Genomic DNA, 15,127 nt, shown 5'->3' on the forward strand with positions numbered 1-15,127 from the left:
TTAAATGATACGTGAAAATCGGAAGAATATACGTGATAATCGGAATAATTAATATGTACTATAATATGTACATACGAACTAGTTGACATTTCTGTTCACTGACATTTGTGGGTGAGGGTTAAAATTTAAAACAGTAAAAAGATAAGCAATCAATAACAAAGAACATGGCACACACAAACTGCAAGTAACACGATACGTGCAAGTGAGAACGGAGTAACGAGTTACAAAGCTTTAAAAATAGGAATGAAGAGAAGAGCTGAAAATTAATTTTTTTATATGATTGAAGATTTCATGGAGGTGTAAACACATTTCACCATAATAACCCACAGAATTCCAGCTGTCGGTATTAATTCAATAAGATCGAGTTTACTGTCCGTTTATGATAGATTTCACTAACAGAAAAGCCCAATAAACAGGTGACTGCTAATTGTTTTTATTGTTTTATGGTTGTGACCTCAAGAATTTCGACCGAATTACGTGGTACCGTCGGAGACAATCGTAAGGTAATCACCAGTGCTGCAGTCTCCTGCCCCGATTAAACAGCATGCTGTCCCAATTAAGCCAAGTAAACCCTGGCTATTTTCTCGATTGGTTTCTGTTTTTAAGATTTTCCCCAAATAAACGGCTGCCCCGATTAACCGGTGGCCCTAATAACTGGAATCCACTGTATAGACTACGAGTTGGAGATGTCCTGAAGGCTCCAAGTGCAATCCGCAATGCACTGTGCTGTATAGGATCTAGCCAGCATAGTACACTCTTCAGGGCAGAATTGTAGAATGGAGCACCATAATCTAAATGGGATCTAATCAATGCTCTGTATAATCAGAGCAATGAGGTACGATCCGCTCCCCAATACAGGGTGGATAAAGCTCTTAGTATGTTGAGCTTTTTGAGACAGGTAATACATACATATTTAATATGTTCAAGGAAGTTTAACTTCTTGTCAAGGGTTAATCCCAAGAATCTGATGCTGTTGGCAATCAGAATGGTAAAGTCTGACGTGAAGTTCAGGATCTATATGTAATTTGCGTTGATTGCGAAAGTGTATAGCGACAGTTTTCTGTTGTGAAAGACAATAGCCACTGAGCCCACTTTTGTATTTTAATTTAGTGATATCTGCAATTGATGTTCAATAGATCTCATGTTCTGAGAATGACAAGAAAGAGAGATCGTCGGCATAAAGGTAATAAAGCAGTATTTGGAAGTTCTTTTGTAATAGTCAATTCTAAGGGCAAAAATGGTTGCACTCAGTACAGATCCTTGCGGAACTCCTTCTTCCTGCAAGAATGTCGTAGAAAGGGAGTTAAAATATCTTACTTGATAAGAATGACTCCATAAAAAGTTCTTAATGAATATAGGCAGGTTGCCTCGTAGACCGAGGGCATGCAGGTCAAGAATGCCGTGATGCCAGGTAGTATCAAATGCCTTCTCCATGTCTATGGAGGTGTTCATTTTTCACAAAGGCATTGAGATTTGCAGACTCGGCCTTGATTATGAGATCTAAGGCAGACTGTTTTGGTGAAAGCCATGTTGACTATTACTCATTAGATTTTGGTCTTCAATGATCCAAACGAGTCGTCTATAGATCATTTTCTGAAGGATTTTACCGAGGGAAATTGGCCAGTAACTATAAGGACTGCAAGGATCTTTTCCAGGTTTCAAAAAGGCCAGAACTGTGGCATGGTGCCAAGATGTAGGATAAATGTTTTCCAGAAATATTCAATTATAAAATAAAAGCAGCAGTTGTAAATGTTTGTCATTAAAGTGCTGTAACATGATGTAATATATTCCATCGGGCCCACTGCACTGTTGCATGCTGCTCTAATGGCTTGTAGAAGTTCCAAATACCGAAGAGGTTGAGTATATGGTAAGATTAGAGAGGTGCGAAAGTTGATAGGTGCTGTTCAGTGATGTTCTTGATTTTCTGGGATTCCGGGGGAATAGCTTGATGCCGCTGAGACTTGAGCAAAGGTTTTGTCCAAGGCATTTGCTATTGCCAGAGGAGCAGAGAGTTCTTGCCCATTCCAGGAAAGGATTGTGGAAGGGATGGGCAGAAACTTTCCAGAAAGCTGTCTAATTTTCTTCCATATTAATTTGGAGTTGGTGTTTCTATTTATAGTGGATGCAAACTGGGTCCACGAATTCTTTTTTGGCTTGTCTTTGAATGAGATGCACTCGTTCCCTTAGTTTCTTATAGTTAATGAGATTAACTGTTGTTGGTGATCATCGAAATAAGTTCCACGCTTTTTTTTCTTCTTCTTCTTTGCTTTTGTGCATTCTTCATTCCACCAGTAGTTAAAATGGTCTCAGGCCGTAGGATTCGTTAATGGAATAGAGTTTTTAGCTGCTGATAAGTGCAGTAAGCACATTACAAATAATTTGAAAATGATCGTTGCCCAAGGGATCATTCATAACAGACCATTCCATTACTGGAAACAGTACTGGGGAGCATATTGACAGATCTATTGCCGAAGTTTGTCCAGTTGGTAATTGTTTGTTTGTTTGTTATTTGGTTTTTAGGAGCATTAGCAACTAAGGCCATATTCCTCCAGGATATGCAGTGGTCATTCCCTGACCTTTCCGCATCCTCAGTATTTGGTGGTGACGGGCTCGAACCCCGGTCTAATCAAGAAGCGTGTGCTATGCACTGCTGCTCCTTCCCACCTGGCTACGGAGGCGCCTAGTTGGTAATTGTAAGTGAGTAGGTTCGCCTGTATTAAGAATAGTAAGGTTTTGCCTATCTAGAAAGGTTTCAATCAGTCACCCACGTGTATTTAAATTAGAAGATCTCCATAAGGGGTGGTGACCATTGAAATCCCCCAACAAATAGACAGGGGAAGGTAACTGCATTAGAAGGTTTTCCAGATCTTGGTAAGAGAAGGTATGATTTGGTGGAAGATTTGATGCAAAGAAAAACAGCAAAGAGTTCTTTACCTATGTAAACTCTAGAAAGGAAAGGGATGGATCAGATTGGTCCACTGGATATTGATGGTTCAACTGTTGTTTATCCTGCTCAGTTGTCTAACAAAATAAATGAGTATTTTGCATCTACATTCACACATGAGGAGTTATTCAGCAAGGGGAATGCCAGAGGTGTATTCAACTCTAGCAGTAAGCTAGAGGATCTTGTAATAACTGAAAGTAAAGTGGAGGAGAAATTGTTGAAGATAAACATAAAAAAGGCACCTGGGGTGGATGGAATCTATCCAGTTATATTAAAGGAGGCAGCAAAGGAAGTAAGCAAACCCTTAGCCATAATTATGAGAGCTTCTTTGGACTCAGGGGAGGTACCCATAGACTGGAGATGTGCAAATGTGACACCAATTCACAAAGGAGGATCAAAGGCTGACACAAGTAATTATAGACCTGTGAGCTTGACTTCTGTTCCAGGAAAATTAATGGAGGCACTGGTTAAAGACGCACTGCAGGATCATCTAGACAAGACTTCAGTTACAGCTCGGACACAGCATGGTTTTGTTAAAGGGAAGTCTTGCCTGACCAATTTGACTGGATACTTTGATGTAGTCACAAAGGAACTGGATGCAAGGAATAACTGATATCATATATTTGGAACTTAGAAAGGCTTTTGATACTCTACCACATGGAAGACTGCTGCAAAAATTGGAGCAGTGTGGCACTTGTGGCAAATTGCTGCTATGGATAAAGGGATGGTTGAGTGGGAGAAGACAAAGTGGTAATCAATGGACACTGCTCTTCGTGGAGTCCCTCAGGGTTCAGTGTTGGGTCCATTATTGTTTTCCAGCTTAATGTCCAAGTTTGCAGATGCTGCGAAGGTTGGCAGGATTGTTAAGGACACTAATGACAGTATGCTGCTGCAACAGGATCTAGAAAAGTTGAGCAGATGGGCTGAGAGGTGGCAAATGAAGTTTAACATAGACAAATGTAAAGTACTACGTATGGGATGCAGTAACCCGAGAGTAACGTATCTACTCTGTAGTACTACATTGACAGTGGTAGAGAATGAAAAGGACCTGGGGGGTAATTGTGCAGGCAGATATGAAGTTTTCTGAGCAGTGTAGACGGTCTGCAAGAGTAGCTCATGGTGTCTTGTCAATGATATACAGGAATTTTTCTAGCAGGAATAAGGAGGTGATAATCCCCTTATATAAGGCAATGGTCAGGCTATACCTTGAGTACTGTATACAGGTCGGGAGGCCTCATTTTAAGAAGGATGTAGAGTTGTTGGAATGAATGAGTTCAGAGAAGGGCAACAAGATTAGTGAATGGAACAAAGGATTGCTCTTACGAAGAAAGCCTTAAGTTTTGCAGATCACAGTGTCTGGAGACTAGGCACCTGCGTGGCGATCTGATTGAGGTGTATAAAGCCTTGAATGGATTGAGCATGCTCAATGCTGATGGGATTCTTCCTCTTGCTCAGAATAACCACCTGAGAGGGCATAAATTCAAATTGAGAGAAGACAGTTGTAGGATAGATGTGCGGAAGTTTGCCTTTAGCCAGCAGGTAGTTGTTTGGTGGAACAGACTTCCATCTTTTGTTGTGGAAGTTGATAGCCTAAATAAATTCAAGGCTGAGCTGGACAGGTATTTGGAACGAACGGAGGGGTGAAATTGGAGCGTTTTTTTTTTTTTGGCTGATGCTACATAAGCTTGCTTTCTTGCATCGTATGCCTCTACTAATCTAATGCTAATAGATTGAAACTAGTGTTATCGCAATCTGAGTAATGAAACATACAGCAACAGCTTCAATTTCTGTTTGAAGAACAATTTTCTTCACTGGGATCTGTGAGCTGATCAAGATGGCCACACCACCACGGGCAGCATTTGATGTATTTTGATCTTTTCGATATGTAGAGTAGTTCTTTATGGAGGTTGAAATTTGGGAAGTTAAATAGGTTTCTTGCAAGCAGAAACCCACTGGAGAACAGCAAAGAATTAGGTAATGAATATCGTCGATATTGCTACAAAGTCCTCTACAATTCCACTGTAAAATATAAGGCATTACTTGAGATGAGTACAAGGAGCTGTATCTGACTGCTTTTTCAGTATGGCAGTTTTATGTCAGCATATTCCTGTTTGTCTTTTTGTGGAAATGTAGGCTGACCAGTGTCCATTTCTTCCTCCACATATATTTCTAAATTCGGGTCTTCCTGGTTGAATGAGTAATTAGTATCCACGGAGATGTCTTGAATATTTTTTTTTGAAATGGAACTTTTACTATGTGATGCAGTAGCACTCACTGGTGGGGAAGGACATGTCACTGGTAATGTAAAAGGAATGTTACTTGCCTGGTCTCAGTGCTTAGGGACACTGGACTGTTGCTGAGAGAAGATAGCTCGACCCAAGTCGGAGATTGATATGTTTAAGGGTACTGTAACACCAGTTTGGGTGGACGCCGTTTGTTGTTTTTATGTAATATTGGCATAGGTATGTTTGGGCATAGTAGGAGTAATTATTTTCCTGGCTTCTTGATGCTTACCTTGTTCTCAACCTTATATTTAACAATTTTTTTCTCAGTCTTCAATTGTTCACACATTTTTGAGTACGCAGGATGGTTGCCTTTGCAGTTGGGACAAGTCTTTTCTGTCGCCACACATTCAGATTGAGTATGATCAGAAGATCCACAGTTGGGAAATACTGGGTTTCTTCTGCATGTTGTCTGAGAGTGGCCATACTTTTGGCACTTGTAACATCTCAAAGGATTGGGTATGTATGGATGAACTTTTAGCATTTTTTTTTTTTTACATTTAATAACTAAATACTAAAATCCATCAACTATTACATAATTAGCATTAGCATTAGTAGAGGCATATGATGCAAGAAAGCAAGCTTATTCAGCATCAGCCAAAAAAAAAAAAAAAAAAAAAACACACACCACTCCCATTTCACCCCTCCGTTCGTTCGAAATACCTGTCCAGTTGAGCTTTAAATTTGTTTAGGCTATCAACTTCAACAACAAGTGATGGAAGTCGGTTCCACCAACCAACCACCCGCTGGCCAAAGGCAAATTTCCGCACATCTATCCGACATCCGTCCTTCCTCAATTTGAATTTATGCCCTCTGAGGTGATTATTCTCAGCAAGATGAAGAATCCCATTGGCATTGAGCATGCTCAACCCATTCAAAGCCTTATACACTTCTATCAGATCACCTCGCCGGTGCCTAGTCTCCAGACTCTGTAATTTGCAAAACTTAAGCCTTTCTTCGTAAGAGCAACCCTTTGTTCCATTCACTAATCTTGTTGCCCTTCTCTGTACCCGTTCCAGCAGCTCTACATCCTTCTTGAAATGAGGCCTCCAGACCTGTATACAGTACTCAAGATGTGGCCTAACCATTGCCTTATACAAGGGAATAATCACCTCCTTATCCCTGCTAGAAAAATTCCTGTATATCATTGACAAGACACCATGAGCTACTCTTGCAGCTCGTCTGCACTGCTCAGAGAACTTCATATCTGCCTGCACAATTACCCCCAGGTCCTTTTCATTCTCCACCACTGTCAGTATAGTACCGCAGAGTTGATACGTTGCTCTGGGGTTACTGTTTCCCATATGTAGTACTTTACATTTGTCAATGTTAAACTTCATTTGCCACCTCTCAGCCCATCTGTTCAACCTTTCCAGATCCTGTTGCAGCAGCATAGCGTCAGTAGTGTCCTTAACAACCCTGCCAACCTTTGTATCATCTGCAAACTTGGACATTAAACTTGATATCCCATCATCAATATCATTCATAAACACCGAAAACAACAACGGACCCAACACTGAACCCTGAGGGACTCCACTAATAACATTAGTCCACGTTGAGCAGTGTCCATTGATTACCACTCTCTGTCTTCTGCCACTCAACCATCCCCTTATCCATAGCAGCAATTTGCCTCCAATGCCACACTGCTCCAATTTGTGCAGCAGTCTTCCATGTGCAACAGTATCAAAAGCCTTTCTAAGATCCAAATATATAATATCAAAGTTATTCCCTGCATCCAGTTCTTTTGTGACTACATCATAGTATCCAATCAAATTGGTCAGGCAAGACCTGCCCTTAACAAAACCATGCTGCGTCTGAGCTATAACTGAATTCTTGTCTAGATGATCCTGCAGTGCTTCTTTAACCAGTGCCTCCATTAATTTACCCGGAACAGAAGTTAAACTAACAGGTCTATAATTACTTGTGTCAGCCTTTGATCCTCCTTTGTGAATTGGGGTTACATTTGCACATCTCCAGTCTATGGGTACCCCCCCTGAGTCCAAAGAAGCTCTCATAATTATGGCTAGGGGTTTGCTTACTTCCTTTGCTGCCTCCTTTAATATAACTGGATAGATCCCATCCACCCCAGGTGCCTTTTTTATGTTTATCCTCAACAATCTCTCCTCCACTTTCCTCTCAGTTATTACAAAATCATCCAGCTCCCTGCCAATGTTTACTTTACCTAGATCATTCTCCTTCCTGAATAACTCCTCATGCGTGAATGTAGATGCAAAATACTCGTTTAGATTGTTAGCCACCTGAGCAGGATCCTCAACTGTTGAACCATCAATATCCAGTGGACCAATCTGATTCATCCCTTTCCTTCTTGAGTTTAAATATGTAAAGAACTCTTTTCTGTTTTTCTTTGCATCCTTTGCCAAGGATTTTTCGTAGTCTGCCTTTGCCTGCCTAATCTCCTTTGTGACTTGGTTACAGACCAACTTATATCTATCATAGGCTTCCATGTCACCCATTAATTTGTATGTATCCCATGCATCTTTCTTCTCTGCCACATGTCTCATTAGTTCATCTGACAACCATTTAGGCCTAAACCTTGAACAATATTTCTTAGTTGGTATGTAAAGCCTGGTAGCCTCCAAGATTAGTTCCTTGAATGCTTCCCATTTTGAGTTTGCTGTTGGTAACATCGTCAGTTGGTCCCACTGTATAGAATTTAAATACTGTCTCAGACCATCATAGTTGCCTTTACGAAAACAAAAACCCTTCCCTCTACCTCTGATGGTAGTTACCTCCTTGAGTAAATCCCACTTCAACACACTGTGATCACTGCCACCTAGTGGTTCATTTATCTGCAGATTCTTAATGCATGAAGAATCACTACTGATAATCAGATCAAGAGTATTGCTCCCTCTTGTTGCCTCACGAACATGCTGATGTAGAAAACAATCATCCAATAAATCCACAAAAGCCTTGCTAGTGTGCGAGTGACCAACCCACAAATTCCAGTCAATATCTGGGAAATTAAAATCCCCCATTATAAGACTCTCTGATTTACTGGCCCACTCTATTTCCCTGTACAATATCTTATTATACTCATCAGAGTCATTAGGCCTATAGCACACTCCTACTCTCAATTTTGATTTCCCTATGCTTATGTCACACCAAACTGACTCGACACTGCCCTGTCCATCGATGTCGACTGGCTTCACTTCCTTGGACTTTATGTGTTTCTTAACTAATAGCATAACCCCTCCTCCCCTCCTGTCCTGTCTATCCTTTCTATACACATTGTATTCCCCAAATTCCAGTTCCGCATTACTTATATCTGTGTGACACCACGTCTCTGATATCCCAACAATATCTGCCTTTGATGTTTTGAGCAATACCTCAAATTCATCAAATTTATTTACCAAACTCCTAGCATTAGTGTACACGCAGGTATACATGCACCTGTTGCTGTTCTTAGCTACCCTAACACAACCCATGTGTTTACTTGTACCGCAATGACTCCCAGCAGTCTCTGAAATATCCTGCATCTTGTTTTTCAGGCTTCTGCTCATTTCAATAGAAGCAGTGCAAGAATCACTTCCACCTCTGCCAGTGGCTACTGTTAATCTATTAGTCCTTGTATCCCCCCCAACTAGCAGTTTTCCGACCCACCTAACACTGCCTCGACAGCATCAGCAAAAATTCTTGCACCCTTTCTATTTAAGTGTATCCCATCCCTGTAGAAGCAATCTCTCCTGTCAACAAGTACAGTCCAGGCTGAAAAAAATTCTACCCCTTGAGCCTTGCACAATCCCTCCAGGGCCGAATTGATCGACAAGGCTCTCATCATATACTCCCTCCTATCGTGTCTGGGCAGAATTGCAGACACTTTCAAATTCAACCCTAATTCACGGCTTTTTTTCAACAGTGACCTGTACTTGCTAAGTAATTCCGCTGGTCTCCTACTCTTAATATCATTAGTGCCAACGTGTATATCATTAGTGCCAACGTGTAACTTGGCAAAGAAGAAAACCCGCTTTCACTGATGATGGTAGGTTTGGGGAATTAAACGTAAGGATAACATTCCTAGTGGGTGTAAGGTTATTGTCTTTTTAATCATGCTTCTTTTAGCTGCAATAACATTTTGATCCTGAAGTTCTTTTTTGTCCTCCGTCACATTCAACAGATCCCAGCTAGGTATCACATCTTTGGATGTATGTAGTGTTTTATGGAGAGATACACCCACTGGTATACCTGCAAAATTTGTCAGTTGTAAAAGTTTCTCTGAATGTTTACGGTTTGCTGTTTCTAATAGTAGGTATCCAGATTGCAGCCTTTTAACAGTCTTAGGAGATCCAGCAATACTCTCCAGGTTTTTCTGGATGAGGAAAGGAGATAACTTGCTGACAGGTTGGTCTGAAAGTGAGTGCATAATTAGAAATGCAGGAAACTCTGTTGTTGGTGAATTAGTTTTCAACCTCTTGGGTTCTGAGATGTCAAAATCAGTATCATTCTCTTGCCGTGAGCTTGTCGGCTCTAGAGGCAGAAACACATTTTGCTCCTTTTGGCCCTTGGCAGATGAGCTTTTCTGCCAAGGTTTCTGGCCCCGCCACAGGAAGGCAGGAGCAGTGCCTGGTATGACCAAGCAAAAAGTAGTATGGGGTTAGTAATAAACCTATGAGAAAAAAGAAAGGTGGCTTCCCTTTCTTGCTCTGTACAAGAACTTTTTTGACAAGCGCTGTTATTAAATAGATTGCTTAACGAGAGGAACATAAAAGAACTATATATCACTTTTAAGAAATCGCACTGAAAGTCTCAGAGAAATTGCTCAGTCACAAATGCTTGACACCCAGGGCCCAGAGAAATAAATATATTGCTTAACGAGAGGAACGTGAAAGAACTATATATAACTTTTAAGAAATTGCACTGAAAGTCTCAGAGAAATCGCTCAGTCACAAATGTTTGGCACCCAGGGCCCAGAGAAATAGAGTGGACCAGTAAATCAAATTGTCTTATAAAGGGGGATTTAAACTTCCCAGATGTTGACAGGAACTTGTGGGTTGGTCACTCACACAATAGCAAGACTTTTGTGGATTTGTTGGATGATTGTTTTCTACAGCAGCATGTTCAAGAGGCAACTAGAGGAAGTAATACTCTTGATCTGATTATCAGCAGTGATGACTCATTCATTAGGAATTTGCCGATAAAGAAACCACTAGATGGCAGCGATCACAGTGTGCTGATGTGGGATTTACTTAAAGATGTAACTACAATCAGGGGTAAAGGGAAGGGTTTAGCTTTCGTAAAGGTAACTACAGTGGTCTCAGAGATTTTTTAATTCTATACTGTGGGACCAATTGATGATGTTACCAACAGCAAATTCTAAATGGGAAGCATTCAAGGAAGTAATCTTAGAAGCTATTAGGCTTTTCACACCAACTAAGAAATACTGTTCTAGGTTTAGGCCCAAAATGGATGTCAGATGAACTAATGAGGCTCATGACAGAGAAAAAAAAATGCATAGGATGCTTATAAATTATTAGATGACACAGAAGACTATGGAAGATATAAGTTAGTCTGTAATCAAGTCACAAAGGAGGTTAGGCAAGCGAAGGCAGATTATGAGAGATCTTTGGGAAAGGATGCAAAAAAAACCAGCAAAGACCTCTTTACTTATGCACACTCTAGAAGGGGAAGAATCAGATTGGTCCACTTGACATCGATAGTTCGATTATTGAAGAACCTGCTGAGGTAGCTGACAAACCGAATGAGTATTTTGCATCTACATTCACATATGAGGAAGTCTATAGGGAAGTGGAGGCCAGAAGCTTATCAAACTCTGGCAGGGAGCAAAATGATTTTGCAATAATTGAGAGCAAAGTGGAGGAGAAATTGTTGTGTCTGCAATTCATAAAGGAGGATTGAAAGGTGACACGAGTAATTACAGACCTGTTAGTTGAACTTCTATTCCAGGGATAATAATGGAGTCACTGGTTAAAGAAGCAATGCAGGATCATCTAGATAAGATTGCAGTTATAGTGCAGACAGCATGAGTTTGTTAAAGGAACATCTTGTGTGACAAATCTGATTGGATATTATGATGTGGTCACAAAGAAACTGGATGCAAAAAATTATTTTGATATCATATACTTGGATTTCAGGAAAGCTTTTGATACTGTTGCAATGGACGCTGCTCTTCATGGACTAATGTTATTAGTGGAGTCCTCCTAGGGTTCCATGTTCTCCCAATTGTTGTTTCCTGTATTTTTCAATGATATTGATGAAGGTATATCAGGGTTAATGTCTAAATTTGCAAATGATACGATGGTTGGTAGGGTTGTTAATGACAGTAATGATAGTACACTATTGCAACAGGATCTAGAAAAGTTGAGCAGATGGGCTGAGAGGAGGCAAATGAAGTTTAACTTTACATTGACAAATGTAAAGTACTACATATGGGAAGCAGTAATCCCAGAGTAACGTACCAACTGGGTAGTGCTACACTCAGGGTAGTGGAGAATGAAAAGGATCTGGGAGTAACTGCAGTCAGATATGAAGTTTTCTGAGCAGTGCAGACAGACTGCAAGCTCACGCTATCTTGTCAATGATATACAGGAATTTTGCTAGCAGTGATAAGGAGGTAACTGTCCCCATGTATATGGCCAGGCCACACCTTGAGTTCTGAATACAGGTCTGGAGGCCTCATTTTAGGAAGAATGTAGAGCTACTGGAATGGTACAGAGAAGGGCAACAAGATTGGCGAGTGGGCTGCTGTTACCAAGAGTTTGGGTTTTATTGGCGCATTAGCGACTAAGGCTATAAGCTGTTACCAAGAAAGGTTTAGTTCTGCAAATTGTAGTGTCCGGAGACTAGGCACCTGTGAGTTGATCTAACAGAGGTGTATACGGCCTTGAATGGTTTGAGCAAGCTTAATGCTAATGGGATTCTTCCTCTTGCTCAGATTACTCACCTGAAGGGACATAAATTCAAATTGAGAAAAGAACAGATGCATGGAAATTTGCCTTTAGCTAGCAGGTGGTTGATAGCTGGAACAAGCTTCCATCTGTTGTAGTGGAGGTCTACAAATTAAATAAGTTCAAGGCAGAACTAGACAAACATTTGGGTGGGTGAATGGATGGGTGAAATGGGAAAGGTTGTTTTTTGGTTCTTGCTATATAAGCCTTGACTAATGCTAATACTGATATGTTCTGAACTTGAAGCACACTTTGAACCTGTTTAGACTGAAATGGATGTCTTTTGGTCCCTTCAACTTTAGATTAAGGTTTTACTGAATACTATGATAATTAGGTCACAGTCTAAGATAAGCATTGTGACTGAAACTCAAGTAATTGCATTTTAAATTTCAGTCTTTTGATTGTGTTTGGCATAAAGGCTTTCTAAATAAGCTTCCATTTGCCAACTGTTTTTTGTAATTGGGTTCAGTTTTCTCTCTGACCGATCACTGTAGGTGATGGTAGATGGCTCTCTGTCTTCTGACTTCTCCACTAATGCTGGTGGAGAAGTCAAAAGACTTCTAAAAAAAATGGCGTTTCTCTTTTGCTCTCAGAAATGCTACACAACGGAGTGATATTCTAATTTCATCTTTTTATCTCTTTTTTTTTTTTTTTTATTATTATTATTATTATTATTATTATTATTAAAAGTCTGATTTATGCCATACCCAGAATTTAGGACCATTTAGAAGCAAGTATTGCAGGCCTCTCTCTGCTGACAGCCAGCTAATGGCTGCTGAAGAATTAACAGCATATTTTGACTGACAACAGTTGTCGATTATGATTAGAAGGAGCAAGCAATCAAAAAAATATCCCCCCCTTAAGTCTGAATGATATCAGCAAACTGCTTAGAGCAAAAAGGATTCTTTTTGTTCTAAGATAAATATAACATATACAATATAAAGTTACAATTTAACATAGAGAAAATAGACTTTACAATAAAAAATTTTAAATATTGAAATTTGTGTGCAGCACACAACTAACTTGATATCACTCCCTCATGTTATATCTACATAATCTTTAGCTATTTTTAGTGAAACTTTCAAAATCAATAAAATATATTCACTATGCACTCAATATGTAGTTGCTTCCAATATGCTTTTTTTTTTTTTTTTTTTGTTAAAGGAAGAATAAGGCATCCTAGTAAATTGAATAATATATCTATTGTTCAACCAGGTTAAATCAAAAAACACAAATCAAGAAATGGCTGATGTTTATCATTTTGTCAAGTATATATGCCCTCATTCTCAAATTAATTTTCTTTAATTTTTTTCATATTAATATCAAGCAGAAAATCAGGCTATAGTGGTACTTACATTCTCCCTCTACATAAGGAGAATCTTCAAAACGAGATATAATGTCTGCAAGAGTCATCTGAGGTTGAGCAGGGTTACTGGCAGTGGTCTAAAGACAAAGAAATGTTTAATAATTCATGCCATGTTCGAAATTATAACAGAAAAACTATTAAAGGACTGTAAAACATCAAATGTTACAGGACTGAATTTACTTTTAGTAACACATTAATACTGAGAGAACTCACTACGGTGATGCTCAAAGTACTTGGTCTGAACAGGTAGACCAGGGGCTACCAACCTTTTTTACCTGCCAACCCCCTTAAAAAAGGCATTTTCCCCACACCGATCCCCTAATCCAAACAAAACAAAAAATTTTTAATTTTAATGGATGGATTATAAAAAAACCTGTTAATAATAGTTAATTATTAAAAAAATTTAAAATAATTATAATACATAGGTCAGTAACAATTCGTGATTACTTACCAATTACTTTAACAAAAAAAAAAAAAAATAAATTAAAAAAAAAAAAAAATATATATATATATGAGTAATATGGAAAGAAAGTTAATAAATTGTAACAAGCTGTAACTAATAATTATGGGCCAATGCAGTTGCTAGAGCAATTATGCATTACGACCATAATGTGTATAAAATATTTTGTATAATATTGAAGATAATAATATAGAAGGTAATTCAAGCAGACAATACCAAGCTGGATTTAAAGAAACGCAAGGGATATAAAATATAAAAAAAAAAAAAATATATATATATATATATATATATATATATATATATACACACACATAAAACTTATTGTTGTCTACCCTCAATCTAGATGACTTCAACTGGGACCAACCACCCAGACTGAAGGCAAAAAACAACAAGGAGTTCTGTTTCTGTAATGATCAATATCTGCTAAGATATATAAAATATAAAAAAATCCAGAAATTAATTTTAATCTAAACCAATTAAAGGTAGTTAAAAATTTTTTAATCAAAAGGAAGATATAAATGTAAGCATATATTGAACATCGTTGACCCGACAGAGAACATAATTTAATAATTAAAATAAGAATAAATGTAAAGTGTAAGGCATATCTACCGTATCCAGAACATAATGTAACAACTAGTCGTTATGAAATAATAATCCCTCTAGTGAGTATATATGTGGTGACCCCTATGTGATGGATATGATAAAAATAAATAAATTAATTAATTAAAGTTAAGTTAACGCAAAGAGAAACATGCAGATAGTAAGAAGAATAAAAATTAATAGAGTAGGAATAATAGAACCTGAACTCCATAAAGGCGAAAATATAGTAGCACAAATAAGAAATAGCTTTTCCTACATCCTCGGATTACCCTAATAATTTCGGAGAAATAAGAACAGAGAGTGTAGGACAACTTAAAGACAATACAAGATATAAGTTGTAGCTCGATATAAGAGTATGCCCGGGATCACAAACCGGTTCCTGAGGTAGTAGGATGGACAAGTATTCAAACGTTGAACTGGCTGACATGCACCTTGCGTATGGAGCTGCGGACTGTAACGGGCGCGCTCCTCATCATACGATTTTCGCACGTGTGCACAGAAGGTTACATGAGACTGGTTGTTTCGTGAGAGGTACCATGAATCGAGAGCGAA

General features: G+C 38.9%; 1 protein-coding gene across 4 annotated transcripts in view; it reads right to left on the reverse strand.

Moving 5' to 3' along the window:
* The window catches only part of LOC150087771 (large proline-rich protein BAG6), a 321,988-nt gene that overhangs the window by 46,189 nt on the left and 260,672 nt on the right, over positions 1-15,127 (reverse strand). For all 4 annotated transcript variants that reach the window (XM_090369196.1, XM_090369195.1, XM_090369194.1 and 1 more), the window contains one exon: positions 13,505-13,592. In XM_090369196.1, coding sequence (XP_090225322.1) covers positions 13,505-13,592 — 88 coding nt within the window. The remainder of the gene's footprint in view (positions 1-13,504; positions 13,593-15,127) is intronic.

Source organism: Mastigoproctus giganteus, chromosome 3, assembly GCF_048544385.1.
Source record: "Mastigoproctus giganteus isolate SK-2022 chromosome 3, ASM4854438v1, whole genome shotgun sequence".
Classification (NCBI taxonomy): domain Eukaryota; kingdom Metazoa; phylum Arthropoda; class Arachnida; order Uropygi; family Thelyphonidae; genus Mastigoproctus; species Mastigoproctus giganteus.